Here is a 17,340-nt window from a genome sequence, read left to right as displayed (position 1 = left end):
TGCAAGAAGTAGTAGTCGATGCTTTAATATCTTTTCAGAATACGACGTGAAGGGATTTCTCAACAAGGACATGAAGCATGATGACCCTATTAATGTATTGAGGTCTGGAAAAGCAGTGTGTGCTGGATATTCAGGCCTCTTTTGTGAAATGTGCAGGTAATTTTGTTTCATCGCTACTTTTGCTTTCTTTTCTGACACTCTTTTTCTGCACTACCCTTTCTCTCTCTCTCTCTCTCTATTTCTTTGCTAACCTCTTTAACGTTTGTATGAGCTTTCCTCCTCAACGTCCTGAGTTTGTGGAACATCCTCATTCCTTCTATGATACACCATTTCACCTGCAATTTTCGGTGGTCAGAAGCACGTTCAGGCTGTATGGGCAGTTAATTCTTTCATTCCATTGCCCTTACAGCACTAAGTGATGAATCCTTTAGTTTACTGTGACTCTTTTTGAATGTTGCCACACCACAGAAACATTGGAAATAGGGGCAGGGGGAGACCAATCAACTCATTGAACCTGCTCTGCCCTGCAATTAGATTATGGTTGATCGTCGACCTCAGTATCACTTTCCTGCTTTATATCACCATCAACCTGAGTGAATGTGGCATACAAAGTCATAACCACTGACATGGCGACATTCCCTTAAGCATTGCACTGCAGTTTCAGCCTTGATCACGTGCTCGCATCATGGACTAGATTTTGTTTTGAATCAGTGTTAGCAACAAGTGTCATTATACAAACTTAGCTTTTCAATGACGAAGGATATAGGAGAACGCAAAAGTTGGAGGAGAGTGGAAATCACACCACACCCTGATACTTTCCTTTTGCTGGTCCATTATCAGTCAGGATAGGGCTCAATGATATGATCTAGAAATATAGTCCTGAAGAACTTTCCTCTTATTAGCAAAGATTGCTAGCTACCATTTTCAATTTCCTTCACACTGGAGTTGTTCATTTTCCAATAAAGGCCTGACATTATTTAACTTTCCTTGGTCAGCCTCTTTCCCACTGGTATATCTTGAAAGTTTATTGATTGTCTGACAGTACTCATATGGAATCTTTGAAATTTGACTACTCCAATCTTAAATGTATGCATTCTACCAATGCTCAGAAATTCTTCTCCTTACATTCAAACTCTCTGTCTCTCTGCTTGCCTCACCATTCACTGTTGAAAATTACCTTTGTGAAGGCCCAAGACCCTGATGGTATTGATAACGTTAGGAGAGAAGATGCCAATTTGAGTTTAAAAACAAGAAAATTAAGGGAGATTAAAAGTGCAACTGCCACAAACTTGTCATCTTTAAATGTAATTGTGCCGTGTAGTGAGAATCCAAGTCACTCATTCAAATCAAAAACAGTATCATGCTCCAAGACCATTCGTAGGAGTGATTCCAGTGAACATCTCAACACGTTGCTTTAACCAGAGGCCACACTCAGCAGCTACAGCTGCTTTTTGATATTTTGTCAAAGTTTTCCTGGTTGTTGCCATTAGTATCTCTGACATTATTGGGGGCCTTTGGTTGAACAGGTAGACATTAAGTTTAACTTCCCGCTTTTCTTTCCTTGCAGACTTTTACCAATGACTTCTCCAGCACTCTTATTTGTCCTTACCTCCTTGTGATGTTCCCTTAGAGTTCTGTTCATATAATTTCCTTCCTCACTTTCCTATTAATCCTTGAATTAACCTGGTATCAATCCTCCCATAAATGAGGGAATTAAACTGGTTGCATGTCTATTCCATCAATTTCAACACAACAAATCCCGCAAGCCATTTTGGTTGTGGCACAGGGTAGACAATGATCTCCACAAACGCCAATGCACTGATTGTAATTTCCCATAACTAAAGGAACCCATACAGTAAAGGGCAGTTCAAATGAAGGCAGAAGCCCCGCCATCCTTGCTATTATCAATGTGTCCTATTAAGCAGATTACCATATTACATGTATTCAAGCCAGACGGTGAAGTACTAAACAAGACCATTCTTGTATTTGATTGTTGGTTCATTCACAAGACACAACTTTATATGGATCATGCCTCCTCGCTACCAACTCAGTATCTCTGCCAACCTACTTCATACGCTTTTGAGGTAACAATAAAACCAAATATTACAAAACAAAGATAATGGGAACTGCAGATGCTGGAGAATTCCAAGATAATAAAATGTGAGGCTGGATGAACACAGCAGGCCAAGCAGCATCTCAGGAGCACAAAAGCTGACGTTTCGGGCCTAGACCCTTCATCAGAGAGGGGGATGGGGAGAGGGAGCTGGAATATTCCAGCTCCCTCTCCCCATCCCCCTCTCTGATGAAAGGTCTAGGCCCGAAACGTCAGCTTTTGTGCTCCTGAGATACTGCTTGGCCTGCTGTGTTCATCCAGCCTCACATTTTATTACAAAACAAATCCCTGTCAAATAATGAAATAGGTGCAATATCCTGTCACAGCCCATGTATACATGGAACACGGAGTCCTCAGGGCCATAAGAAAGACAAGTGACCTGGGAGTGTGGGGACCATCTTCATCACCTATTACATGACTGTCACACGTTCTATGCTAAGTCCCTGATGGTAAAGGGGAGAAGTCTTTCTTAGAGAGACGGTCACCCGGGGCGCCTGTAACTCATAATACGTAATCCCAGTCCTTGCAAGCAGTACCACATAATCAACAAACCACAACAGATACCGGTTTCTTTAAGCTAAAAGCTTTATAATATAGATTAACATATTCAACATACAGAAGAAATCAAAGAACGACAATGGTTTTTCACAATTCTTACCAATCATAAATCAAGATGTCCCTCATCAAGGACAGCTGTTAATTTCTTGCAACAAGCATGTCTTTTGCAAAATATATTCTGCAACTTTTGTCAACCAATTCTTGTTTAGAATTCTCTTTCCTTTCTCACATATCCTCTTATAGTAACAAAGTTGATCCTCAACCTTTTCTCTGAATGAATATTATCCCAAAGAGAACAAATATACACAGAAAGGATAAACTTTTCTTAGGATATCTTAAATTTGGATTTCCTTCTCTAAGTCCAGTAAAGGAAACCCCATGTCTATTGCTTCTCCCAGTGCTAGCCTTTCTGCAGTTAGGGCATTTTGAAATAGACTCTTTTACTTCCTTGTCTTCCCTTCTACATCACCAATTTCTTTCAAAAGCATATCTCTTTAGTATGTTTCACGCTGTAGAAAAGTAGCTGTTTTTTTTTAATCAAGCCACTACAATCACATCAATGTGGCTGAGAGAATGAAGAGAATATTCAAAAATTACTTTTCTTGCAGTGGGATAGTCTACACTAACCTTTTGATCACTCTGTCTCTTTTCGAATTTGCCAAGGCTTGAGTCTCACTTTTAACCTCCATTGAGAAATTCTTTTGCTGTACAGGCTGGTATTTCCCAATCTTGTGCTACGGAGGAGACACCAAGTTGTTTCCAAATATCCAAGTCTTCTTGTTTTGAGTCTCTTATCAATTTATTTTCTCAATTGTTTGTCACCACTAAAACGCCCTGATCATAAGGATTCCATTTCTCATCGCTTCCCTAGTTTGTGCCATAACTGTTGTTCTAGTTTGACCATAGACTCTGCTGGCCCTCCAATCTCATTCTGGTCCATTGCGAGGTAACCTCTCCTCCCACGATCACCACACATGATCATATCCTAGGGCAAGGCCACGTCCAGTTCCACTCTGGGAACCATTGTTGAATTTCATGCACTTTCACTTCATTTTGCCAGTCCATTGATCCTGCTTTGTCTCCAAAAAAACCCCAAAGATCTGCAGATGCTGAAAATCAGAAACAAAAGCGGAAATTGCTGAAAAAGCTTACCAGGTCTGTCAGCGTTAGTGGAGAGAAAGCAGAGTTAATGTTTTGGGTCCACTGACCCCTCTTCAGAACAGAGAATTTCATTTATTAGAGAATAAGAACCACCAAGCAAAGTATTCACATTGAGTCTTCCCAATAGTTTCCTTTGTTAAGCAGGTCAGATCCCATAGAGTCATACTACATAATTTCTCTCCTCAATATGTTGAATTCAAAGCTCATTGGACCATCCATAATTTTAACTAGGACCTCAATACTTTGGAATATTCATTCTGATAAGTGAATATCTGCTAGATATTCAGCGTTACTCTGTTGCTGAAACACCCAATGTCAAAATCATGGGTATTATCACTGACCACCCATTTAATTACTGTGACTGTCAGAAGCTGGGAATTCTGTGGTGAGTAACTTACATTTTTTTTTTCCCAAACTGTCTACATGGCACAAGTTAAGAGAGTAATGGAATACTTCCCACTCGACAACAGTGTATATTGCCTATCATCTCAAATGCAACAAATCAAAGCAGTAGGGGCAGCAGATACATAGGAAGACCATAACCTGTAGGTTCCACTCCAAGCCACTCACCATCCTGACTTGGAAGTATATTGCCATTCCTTCACTAGTGCTGGGTCAAAATCCTGGAACTCCCCCTCACCAAGGGCATCATAGGTCCACCTACAGCATAAAGACTGCTGCATTTCCAGAATGCAGCTCACCACCAACTTCTCAAGGGCAGATAGAAGTGGGATACCTAATGATTGACACCTTGATTCCAAGAATAAATAAACAAAGTCCAAAATCATCCCCTTCTCTTACAACCTATGGGCTTGCAAAATCCAATTGACATTGCAAAGGCAACTGATTTAATTCTCTCCCCCTTAATCAAACCCCATTGTTACCAAACCCTATCTATGTTAGTCCTCACAAGTTTCTCAAACAAAGATTATAAACTGGATGTGCCTAATGATTGACTATACATTAAATGCCAACAAATTAGTCTTGCAGGTATACAGTGTACTACAATTGAAGGATGCTCCAAAGGCTACAACTATGATGTTGGGAAGACATTCACAGGAGAAGCTGACCATGCATGGAATGCTGTGTTTCTGGATGGGAAGTGGCACCTTCTGGATAGTACTTGGGGGGCAGGCCACATTAATGAGACTTGCACCAAGTTTACTTTCAAGTTAGTATTTATTTTCAATTCATCGAAGTTCTTATCTTTCTGCCTTCTCATCTTTCTCCTGAATTGAGGTCCTTTTTGATCTTGCCCAAGAATGGAAACAGGGCACCATTTGCAGAATTTTCGCCGAAGTTGCTCCATAGTTAATGATTAGAGAATGGCACAGTTATTCATGGAAACCCACCTGAAACATGGCTCTTGGTGGGAAGTAAGTTATCTCTGTTCAACCCCTTTCCTCTAAAGATGGAGTGAACTGCATTGAAACTGGATTGTGATATTTGTCAGTGCCTGGCATTGTAACCCCCCTGGACCTCCTCCTTTGGCATACTGCTTCTACCAAATGGAAGGGCAGTATAAATGAGAAACTGAAGTTGTTATGCTTGTTGCTCAGGTAATGATCTTTGCACTCAAGATCCAAAAAGTCATCCACAGCATGTGCCCACGTCTTTGGGTCAAATCACATTGGATGCCTATAGTAGTGTAGCCTTCATTGCCCATTCTGGACTTATGAATTGTGAGTTGATTAAGAGGGCAATGTGATCTGATGTTATTTTTAAGTTGAACACCACATTGTATTTCTGATCCTTAAACATCTGAATGCGCATCAGCTCGGCAAGGAGTAGAACACACTTACCTTTCCTCACCATCCCTCCATTAACCCCCTCCTACTTCCCTTGCAGTTCCCACTAGTGCAAGAGATCATCAGCTACTTCCTGGTTTTTTTTGTACGATAGCAGCTGCTGATTTATTCTGGCCACTGTTGAAATTCCTTAGGACTTCGGAATTGTCTATGGTTGTTTCAAGTTGAGCAGAGTGTGGCGTGACGTGTGCTGAAGAATTTTGTCCTGTCTTCAAGACCCCTGCAAAAAGCAATTTTTTCAGACATGGGTGCACCCATGTAGACATCTAGTACTTAGTTCGACAAATCCATCAGCATTCTTGCAGAGAATGCCCCATCAATTTGTTCTTTCAAATTCACCTCAGCAAAGTTTGTGTCTGACCTTGCTCTCAGGCAAGGTGGCACCTCAGTTGGCCCCGTTGCCTGCCCTTGCTACTGGCATTCATCCCTACTATCTGACCACCATGTAGATCCCACTCTGAAGTTATCCTGTCAGATAGGCATGATATCAGAATCTGAACTGATTACTGCTGATGTCAAGTTGTGTGTCATTGCTAGGTGTTCATCATCACTGCTCTGGTCTCCTGTTTCTCTGCTTCCCAGCCAGGGAGCATCTCTTGGGGACCTGAATGCGGGAAGGCAAAAGAGTAGTTTTCAGAACATGGAGGTGCCTGCTTACACAATTTGCATTGTATAGATCAGCACTTAGTGAGGGATGAGGGGTAGATGAGATCCAAGAAGGACGATGAGGTATGAAGATATTGTCGCTTTCAATGGTAATTCCTTCCTGTAGCCGATCATGGCCTCAGAAATGACTGGCACTGTCCGTTCCATGCAGCTACGTCATGCAGTTGAACCTCCTTATCAGCTAGCTTCCCAATCTTACAGCTCCTTCATATTTATCTGGCCTTTTCTAAAAGAGTTACAGTCTGTGCTCCTGAGGAGCACATGTAACACCACAAAGCTGTTCAACTGATCTATAAGAAGCCTCTAGACAGGCTGTTGATCTCAATGATCAAATTCAGATGTTTTAGAGCTTAGGGCGAGTGGGTGGGTTTGAGGTAATTGACTCCCCCCTTTCCCCTCACCCATTGAGTAAAGCTCCAAAGTTCTGCACTGTCATGTGCACCATTGATGAAAGGTATTTGAATGATTAGGAGATATGGCTTCACTTGCATAGGTGATGAAATTGATTAAAAAACAGTCTCACACTGATCCCAAACTCCTCTGAAAGCAAAATAGAGACTGCTATTTCACATTGCAACTCGGGAATTTTAGTCCATGTATTTCTAAAATACTCTATCTTTATATTGCAGGTATGTTGAATTTTATTTCTTTACTCATCCTACCCTCTTCATCAATAATCATTTCCCCAATGATGAAAAGTGGCAGCTCATTTCTCCAAAGATTTCCCTCAAAATATTTGAAAATATGGTCTTTAGGACAGGAGAGTTCTATGATATTGGTTTGACATACATCCATCCCGAAGTACGGGTGGTGTCCACAGGTAAATGATGAAGACATGTATCGGTTCTCAGAATTGTACAATAATTTGAAACATGAAATTATTGGGCTGCAACAAAGAGAGACAGTCAAAGGGAAGGACTGAGAAAGAGAGAAAGGTGGCAAAGGGGTATTTGGTTACAGAGAACAAGAAAACAGGGAAAGATGGGGAGAGAGGGAGAGAGACAAGGTTGAAGGAGGAATAGAAAAAGACAGAACAAGAGAAAGTAAAAAGAGATAATAAGAGAAAGAAAGAATTAAAGCAGCAAGAGAGCCGATGAATGAAGCTGAATGAGGAAAAGTGGAGGTTTTGTGATTACTGACAATTTGTTATGTCTAGATTTTGAGTAAGGGTATCAATGCACAGTTCAGCAACAGTCACTCTAGTTAGAGATTTATCTTTCAACACAATTGATCAGCTTTCCACCCACTGACTGAAAGAAAAATTGCACCAAAAATGATATCTGGCAGATTTGTATTTGAACCACAAAAGGTAACAATTGATAGAAGAAGACATGTTTATTCTTGAAATCAACTAAAGTGGAAATTTAGGCCTGGCTTCTTTCCTGTCTGCAGAAAAGACCCCGAGCTTCCATTTGCCTGCCACTTCAACACACCACCCTGCTCCCTGGACACCATCTCTGTCTCTGACATGCTGTAGTGAGCTAGCAGAGCTCAGCACAAACTGGAAGAACAGCGTCTCATTTTCCACTTGGGGACCCTGCAGCCTTCTCGACTCAGTACCGAGTTGAGCAGTTTTATGGCTTGAGCTCTCCCATGTCCTTACCCCAGCCCCACACACCAGTCCTTGCGATTACATAGTCTACTATTAGACGCAACCCATTGTTAGCCATTAACAGTCCCCAGTAATAGCTATTCAACCTCTTAGCCAGATCATTATCCACTCCTTTGTCTATCCAACTGTTCTTCTGTTTCATTGAGCTCTTTCTCCACTTATCACTTACTCCTTACCGCCTCCATCACCCTATCTTCTGCATATAAACCGACAATTCCCTAGCCACCATCTGTTCTGAGAAAGGGCCAGTTGACTCAAAACATTAACTCTGATTTCTCTTCACAGATGCTGCCATACCAGAGAAGCTTTTCCAGCAACTCCTGTTTTTGTTTCTGGTTCCTTTGCCTTAGTTTAGTTTATCCAAAATAGGGTTATTCATAATTTTACAATATGTGTAGAAAGGACAAAGCATAACCATTCCACAAATGCGTATATAATTCTTTACAAAATCAAAGACACATGTACAAGCAGTGATGTAGAACTTCCTAAACAATACAACTGGGTATAGCACCAAAATTCACTGCAAATCTTAACTTGCAAAAGACACGGTGTTTGAACTATCCAGCCTTAACGTTACAAGCTTATTTCGTCTTCTCCAATTATTGATGCAAATTAAGTAATTCAGGCCAGCTACTGCTTGACACATTAAATACAACATAATTAAGAAAATACAATTGTGGAAGCATTTCACATTTTAGTGTAAGCCATCCTATAAACATTCATTCAAGGTTTCAGAAAATACACTTGAGATCCTTGAAGTAAAATTTTAGAAAATATTGCTGCAAACAGGCAATAAAAGTGCATCAAAAACATTGAATGCTCTTGCACTCAATGCTTAGGGCATGATGTTTCAAGCTACCCTCAGAATAGCCATGAGTTCAGGAAAGTTGCATGAACATAGAACATTGAACATAGAACAATACAGCGCAGAACAGGCCCTTCAGCCCTGGACGTTGCGCCGACCTGTGAACTAATCTAAGCCCCTCTCCCTATACTATCCCATCATTATCCATATGCTTATCCAAGGACTGTTTAAATGACCCTAATGTGGCTGAGTTAACTACATTGGCAGGCAGGGCGTTCCACGCCCTTACCATTCGCAGAGTAAAGAACATCTGTCTCAAATCTATCACCCCTCAATTTGTAGCTATGCCCCCTTGTACAAGCTGATGTCATCATCCTCGGAAAAAGACTCTCACTGTCCACCCTACCTAATCCTCTGATCATCTTGTATGCCTCTATTAAATCTCCTCTTAGCCTCTTTCTCTCCAATGAGAACAGACTCAAGTGTCTCAGCCTTTGGCCTTTCTTCATAGGGCCTGCGTGCCAGACCAGGCAACATCCTGGTAAATCTCCTCTGCACCTTTTCCAATGTTTCCACATCTTTCCTGTAATGGGGTGACTAGAACTGCACACAATATTCCAAATGAGGCCGCACTAGCCTTTTGTACAGTTGCAGCATGACATCACAGCTCCAGAACTCAATCGCTCTACCAATAAAACTTAACACACCGTAAGCCTTCTTAACAGCACTATCAACCTGGGTGGCAACTTTCAGGGATCTATGTACATGGACACCAAGATCCCTCTGCACATCCACACTACCAAGAATCTTTCCATTGACCCAGTATTCTGCCTTCCTATTATTCTTCCCAAAGTGAATCACCTCACATTTATCCGTATTAAATGCCATTTGCCATCTTTCGGCCCAATTCTGCAGTTTATCCAAGTCTCCCTGCAACCTGCAACATTCTTCCACACTGTCCGCCACTCCATCGACTTTAGTTTCATCTGCAAACTTTATGCCTGCATTCAAATCATTTATAAAAATGACAAACAGCAGTGGTCCCAAAACAGATCCTTGAGACACACCACTAGTAACCGGACTCCAGACTGAATATTTTCCATCAACCACCACTCGTTGCCTTCTTACAGAAAGCCAGTTTCTAATCCAAACTGCTAAATCTCCCTCAATCCCATGCCTCTATATTTTCTCCAATAGCTTACCATGTGAAACCTTATCAAAGGCTTTACTGAAGCCCATGTTCACCACGCAAACTTCCCTTCCCTCATCCATATGCTTGGTCACCTTCTCAAAAAACTCAATGAGGTTTGTGAGACATGACCTGCCCTTGACGAATCCATGCTGACTATCTCCAATCAAATTGTTGCTTGCTAGATGATTATAAATCCTATCCCCTAGAATCCTTTTGAAAACTTTTCCTACAACAGACATAAGGCTCACAGGTCTATAATTACCTGGGTCATCCCTACTGCCCTTCTTGAACAAGGGCACAACATTTCAACCCTCCAGTCCTCTGGTGTTAAACATGTAGACAATGAAGACTCAAAGATCAAGGCCAAAGGCTCTGCCACCTCCTCCCTAGTTTCCCAGACAATCCTTGGAAAAATCCCATCTGGCCCAGGGGATTTATCTACCTTCACGCCTTCCAGAATTGATAACACCTCCTCCTTATTAACCTTAATCCTTTCGGGTCTAGTAGCCCGTAACTCAGTCATCTCCTCTACAATATTCTCCTGTTCCTCAGTGAAAACAGATGAGAAATAATCATTTAGCACCTCTCCAATCTCCACAGGGTCCACACACAACTTCCCACTTCTGTCTTTGACTGGACCTATTCCTACCCTAGTCATCCTCTTACTCCTCACATACCTACAGAAAGCTTTAGGGCTCTCATTTATTTACCTGCCAATGTCTGCTCATGTCCCCTCCTTGCTCTTCTTAATTCTCTCTTTAAATCCTTCCTAGCTAATCTGTAACTCTCCATCACCTCATCTGAACCATCTTGTCTCATTGTCACATAAACCTCGCTCTTCTGCTTAACAAGAGATACAATTTCTTTAGTAAACCACGGTTCCCTTAACTGATCACTTCTTCCCTGCCTGACAGGGACATAACTATCAAGGACACGCAATATCTGTTCCTTAAACCAGCTCCACATTTCGATTGTCCCCATCCTCTGCATTTTGCTACCCCATCTACGCCTCCTAAGTCTTGCCTAATCGCATTATAATTGCCCTTCCCCCATCTATAACTCTTGGCCTGTGGTATGTTCCTATCCCTTTCCTTTGCTAAAGTAAACACAACCGAATTATGGTCACACTCTCCAAAGTGCTCACCTACCACTAAATCAAACACCTGGCATGGTTCATTACCAAGTTCGAGATCCAGTGTGGCCTCCCCTCTTGTCGGCCCTTTGACACACTGTGTCAGGAAACCGTCCTGCACACATTGGACAAAAACTGATCCATCCGATGTGCTAGAGTTATAGCATTTCCAGTCAATGTTAGGTAAGTTAAAGTCTCCCATAATGGCCACCCTGTTCTTTTCACTCCTGCCCAGAATAGTTTCGCCAATCCTCCTCTCCATGTCCCTGGAACTTTGCGGAGGCCTATAAAAAACTCCGAGCAGTGTTACCTCTCCTCTCCTGTTTCTGACTTCAGCCCATACCACCTCGTAGATGAATCCTCATCAAAAGTTCTTTCAGCCGCCGTTGTACTGTCCTTGACTAACAAAGCCACACCTCCCCCTCTTTTACCACCTTCATGGACCTTAATGAAAGATCTAAACCCTGGAACCTGTAACATCCATTCCTGACCCCGCTCTATCCACGTATCCGAAATGGCCACAACATCAAAGTCCCAGGTGCCTATCCAAGCTGCAAGCTCACCTACCTTATTCCAGATACTCCTGGTGTTAAAGTAGACACACGTCAACCCAGCTTGCTGTCTGCCAGCACACTCCTGTGACAGTGAGGTCCTGTCTATGTCCTCCCTATGCTCATCCTCCTGTGTACTAGAACTACACCTCAATTTCCCATCCTCCTTCTGAGCTAGTTTAAACCCACCCCAATAGCACTAGCAAATTTCCCACCCAGGATATTAGTGCCCCTCTGGTTCAAGTGGATACCGCCCTGTTTGTAGAGGTCTCACCTTCCCCAGCATGAGCCCCAATTGTCCATGTACCTGAAGCCCTCCCTCCTGCACCATCCCTGCAGCCACGTGTTCAGCTGAAATCTCTCCCTGTTCTTTGCCTTGCTATCACGTGCCACGGGTAACAAACCAGAGACAACCACTCTGTTTGTTCTAGCTCTCAGCTTCCACCTTAGCTCCCTGAAATCCTGCCTGACATCCCTCTCCCTCTTTCTACCTATGTCGTTGGTGCTTATGTCGACCACGACTTGGGGCTGGTCACCCTCTCCCTTCAGGACCCCAAAGACACGATCCGAGACATCACGGACCCTGGCACCTGGGAGGCAACGCACCAACCGTGAGTCTCTTTCATTCCCAGTAAACCTTCTATCAGTCCCTCCAACTATTGAGTCCCCAATGACTATCACTCTCTTCCTATCCCCCTTTCCCTTCTGTGCAACAGGGACAGACTCTATGCCAGAGACATGCACCCTACTGCAAGCTCCTGGTAAGTCGTCTCCCCAAACAGTATCCAAAACGGTATACTTGTTTTTCAGGGGAACAACCACAGGGATCCCTGCACTGACTGCTTTTTCCCCCTTCTAACAGTTACCCAGCTTTCTTCACGCTTAGGAGTAACTACTTCCATGTAACTCTTGTCTATCACTGACTCTGCCTCCCAAATGATCTGAAGTTCATCCAGCTCCTGCTCCAGTTCCCTAACGTGGCCTTGGAGGAGCACGAATTGGGTGCACTTCCTGCAGACGTATTTGGATGGGACACTAATGGCGTCCCTAACCTCATACACCATGCAGGAGGAACATTCCTCTACCTGCACTGCCATCCCTGCTACTCCCCTAATCAGAAAGTTTAAAAAAAAGAGAAGCTTACCCTGATTTGTCCCTGGCATATAAAATTAGAGGAGGTGGATGGGTGGGAGGCTCTACAAGGGTAGGATCTCAGGTTTAGACAACAATTATTTATGTAGCTGAGGGATGAAAAAAAGGTCCCTCCCTTCCCAGAAACCTCTGCTCCGAGGTGCTGCTGCTGCAACCAGAAATGTACACTTTGCACACAGTAGAGAGCGAAGGGGTGAAGGTTATGTCAATAAGGAGTACAGGATATGAGCAGAGGTTCTGCCGAATTAGCATAAAAGATTGAAGAAACTCAGGCAGAGAAATTCACATCCTCCTTACGTAGTTTCTCAGAAAGCTCCAGGTCATAGGTTAAATATTTTCACGTTATATACACCTCTTATAATGCACCTTCAAGATATATATATAGCAGGAAAGGAGAAAGAACTTGCACTTATATAACCCCTATTCAACTACAGTCAATCATAGATTCATACAGCACAGAAAAGGCCTTTCAGCCCATCGAGTCTGTACCATCATAATTATGGGATGGTTTTAAACTAGATTGGCAGTGGGTGGGGAACCAAATTTATAATTCATAGGATGAGGTATTCGGTCTTCCAACAGACACAACAGGGAATGAGGTGGTTTACGGATGTGATCGATGGAGCGTAATTGTAGACACCGAGATGGTTTGAAGTGTGTATACTTCAATGCTAGAAATATCAGAAATAAGGGGGATGACCTTAGAGCATGGGTCAGTACTTGGAACTATGATGTTGTGGCCATTACAGAAAGTTGGATAACTCAGGGAGAGGAATGGTTGTTGGAAGTTAGATGCTTTAAAAGAAATAGGGAGGATGGAAAAAGAGGTGGGGGAATGGCATTGCTAGTCAGGGCTCGTATAGCAGCTACTGAAAGGCAGTTCGACAATGATATGTCTACAGAGTCAGTTTGGGTTGAGGTCAGGAACAAGAAAGGAGCAGTCACTTTTGTTGGGGAGTTTTTACAAAGCCCCTAATAGTTGCAGAGAATTAGAGGAGCGGATCGGGAGGCAGATATTGGAAAGGTGCAGAAGTCACAGGGTTGTACTCATGGGTGACCCCAACTTTCCAAATATTGATTAGAAACTTTTTAGTTGTAATAGTTTAGATGGAGCAGATTTTGTGAAGTGAGTTCAGAAAAGATTCCTGACACAGTACGTAGATAGACCAACATGAAGAGAGGCTGCTTTGGATTTGGTACTTGGTAACGGACCAGGTCAAGTACTAGACCTGTTGGTAGGAGAGGAGAGCTATTCGGATACAAAGAATCTCAGCCAAAGATTAATCAAGGTTGAGGCCTAAAAACATTGTGTCAACAATACATAGAACATAGAACATTACAGAACAGTACAGGCCCTTCGGCCCTCGATGTTGTGCCGACCTGTCATACCGATCTCAAGCCCATCTAACCTACACTATTCCATGTACATCCATATGCTTGTCCAATGACGACTTAAATGTACCTAAAGTTGGCGAATCTACTACTGTTGCAGGCAAAGCGTTCCATTCCCTTACTACTCTCTGAGTAAAGAAACTACCTCTGACATCTGTCTATATCTTTGACCCCTCAATTTAAAGCTATGCCTCCTCGTGCTCACCGTCACCATCCTAGGAAAAAGGCTCTCCCTATCCACCCTATCTAACCCTCTGAATATTTTATATGTTTCAATTAAGTCAGCTCTCAACCTTCTTCTCTCTAACGAAAACAGCTTCAAGTCCCTCAGCCTTTCCTCGTAAGACATTCCCTCCATACCAGGTCACATCCTAGTAAATCTCCTCTGCACCCTTTCCAAAGCTTCCACATCCTTCTTATAATGCAGTGACCAGAACTGTACAAAATACTCCAAATGCATCTGCACCAGAGTTTTGTACAGCTTCACCATAACCTCTTGGTTCCGGAACTCAATCCCTCTATTAATAAAAGCTAAAACACTGTATGCCTTCTTAACAGCCCTGTCAACCTGGGTGGCAACTTTCAAGGATCTGTGTACATGGACTCTGAGATCTCTCTGCTCATCTACACTGCTAAGAATCTTACCATTAGCCCTGTACTTTGCCTTCTGGTTACTCCTACCAAAGTGCATCACCTAACACTTGTTCGCATTAAACTCCATTTGCCACCTCTCAGCCCAGCTCTGCAGCTTATCTATGTCTGTCTGCAACCTACAGCATCCTTCATCACTATCCACAACTCCACTGACCTTAGTGTCATCTGCAAATTTACTAACCCATCCTTCTACGCCCTCATCCAGGTCATTTATAAAAATGACAACAGCAGTTTCTCTGGTCTGGTAACCAGCAGGGTACTGCTGTTTATGAGCAGAGCTGACGGTATCTCATCCACATGTGTTGTGTGGCCTTCTCCACTCTCGCTTATTCCTGTAATCACCCACTATATTGAGAAACATTACTGCCACGGTGTTTGGAAGTGTTACTGCTATTAACGTCTCTTTCTTTTTGCCCCTTTTATTTTCATTTTTATTTCCCGCCTCTTTGCTTCTTCCTGTTTGTCCCATTTGATGACATTAAGTGATAAAGATTTATTAGATCAAACACGAACTGTTGCAATTTCTTGTCTGAAGTGCATTTGTAGAGAGAATAATATTTAGAATTTCATTGTAAACTAATTCCTAGCCAAATTAAAAGTGTAACTTTAGTGTGTTCGGTGGACATGATGATGGAATGTAGATTACAAAAGGGATGGAATGTTCTTCCAAACATAGGGTTAACTTGTGTCTCATCTGCCTTTATCTTTGTATTGATTTCAAGAACTGCTCCTTCTTGCCCCCTCTGTCCCTCATTTCATGCCTTTATCTTTTTTTGTTATCCCTTTGCACTCTTACTTTCCACAATCCCTTTGCTCCCACTCTCCCCATTCCCTTCCAAACCTCAGCAGCCCTGCCCAACAAAACTATCACCCTGTGTATCCCAAACCAACCCAACCACTGTCTTGCTCTTCTTGCACCCCTTCTGTCAGCTGTCCCCCTGCCTTCTTGCTCGCCATTGTGATCCCTTCTCACATTTGACTTCACAACTTCCCCCTTCCTCTTCTCACCTTGTGGAATCTGTCCTTCTCACAGCTTGCTTTCCTACTTCTTTTTCAATCATCATCAGATCTTGTTACTTTATTGTTTTTTTAAACCAATAAGTCTTTAATAAATGATATAAATTGGTAAGGATCAAAGCTGAAGCCTCAAGGTTCTACACTAGATACAGCCTACCAGCTTGAAAATAACCTATTTATTTCTGACTCTATTGTCCTTAATTCCCTGTAATGGCAATTTCCACTTGGAAGGCCTCCAAAGCCATTCACAGGAGCAATATAAAGGCAAATTAGACAGTGACACATAAACAGAGATAGTGGGCTGAAGACTGTGAGTTTGGTCAAGGTGGTGTTTTGAGGCACTTTTTAAAGGTGCAGGGAGGGAATTCCAAATCCTGGGTCTGGCGTACTGAAGCCATGGATAGAGTAGAGTAAGAAAATGTTGAGAGGTTGGGCATGTAGGCTGAAGGAGATTACTGATACATTGAGCGGGGCGAGACAACAGATTGACCTGAAAACAAGGCTGAGGTTTTTAATGCTAGATTGGGCCAGTGAGCCCAGGGAACAGATTTGGTATCAGTAAGGGAAGCATAGATTTAGATTATTTCAAGTTTATGTGAGGTAGAAAATGAGTTACTGCGAGGGAGTGTCTTGGAATGTGGAGGTTACAGAAACATGGTTGAGGGTTCCTACGGGGGATTAACTGAGATGGTGAAGTCTGGCAATACATATAGTGGAAATACTCCATCTCGTTCAGAAGTTGATCTCAGATGTTAATGTTGTGAATAGTTTGGTGCAGCCTTAGTTTCCAGGGCAAGGGATGGTTTGAGTGGCTGCTGAATGGAGTTTGTCAGACGGACTAACAACAGTCATTTTACCATCCCTGTATTTATTTGGAGGAAATTTCTACTTACCAATAGTAGATGTTGGATAATTGAGTAAGAGTGGAGGAACTTGGGTGGCATGGTGTCTCAGTGATTAGCACTGCTGCCTCACGGTGCAACGGACCTGGGCTCAGTTCCAGCCTTGGACAACTGTTTGTGTGGAGTTTGCACATTCTCCCTGTGTCTCTGTAGATTTCTGCTGGATGCTGTGGTTTCATCCCACAGTCAAGATGATGGATTGTCTATGTTACATTGCCCATAGTATCCAGGGATGTGTAGGATTAGCCATGGGAAATGCAAGGTTAGAGGGACTGGATGGGGGGGATGAGTCAATGTGGACTTGGTGGGTTGAATGGCCTGTTTCCATGCTGTATGGATTCTATAACTGATTCTTTCATGAAAGTCATGGATAAGGATAGGTACATATGGCAGAGTAACATTTACAATTGGGGGAAGGATAACTACAATTCAGTTAGGCAAGAACTGGGTAACATAAATTGGGAACAGATGCTGTCAGGGAAGAGCACCACAGAAATGTCGAGATAACAAATGTGAAGCTGGATGAACACAGCAGGCCAAGCAGCATCTCAGGAGCACAAAAGCTGACGTTTCGGGCCTAGACTCTTCATCAGAGAGGGGGATGGGGAGAGGGTTCTGAAATAAA

At 42.7% G+C, this 17,340-nt stretch overlaps 1 protein-coding gene across 1 annotated transcript in view; it reads left to right on the top strand.

Moving 5' to 3' along the window:
- ky (kyphoscoliosis peptidase) overlaps positions 1 to 17,340 on the top strand; it is a 62,356-nt gene that overhangs the window by 35,265 nt on the left and 9,751 nt on the right. The window contains exons 6-8 of the mRNA XM_059650930.1: positions 39 to 156; positions 4,815 to 5,003; positions 6,936 to 7,126. Coding sequence (XP_059506913.1) covers positions 39 to 156; positions 4,815 to 5,003; positions 6,936 to 7,126 — 498 coding nt within the window. The remainder of the gene's footprint in view (positions 1 to 38; positions 157 to 4,814; positions 5,004 to 6,935; positions 7,127 to 17,340) is intronic.

Source organism: Stegostoma tigrinum, chromosome 14, assembly GCF_030684315.1.
Source record: "Stegostoma tigrinum isolate sSteTig4 chromosome 14, sSteTig4.hap1, whole genome shotgun sequence".
Taxonomy (NCBI): Eukaryota; Metazoa; Chordata; class Chondrichthyes; order Orectolobiformes; family Stegostomatidae; genus Stegostoma; species Stegostoma tigrinum.
This window is presented reverse-complemented; position numbering and strand designations above follow the sequence as displayed.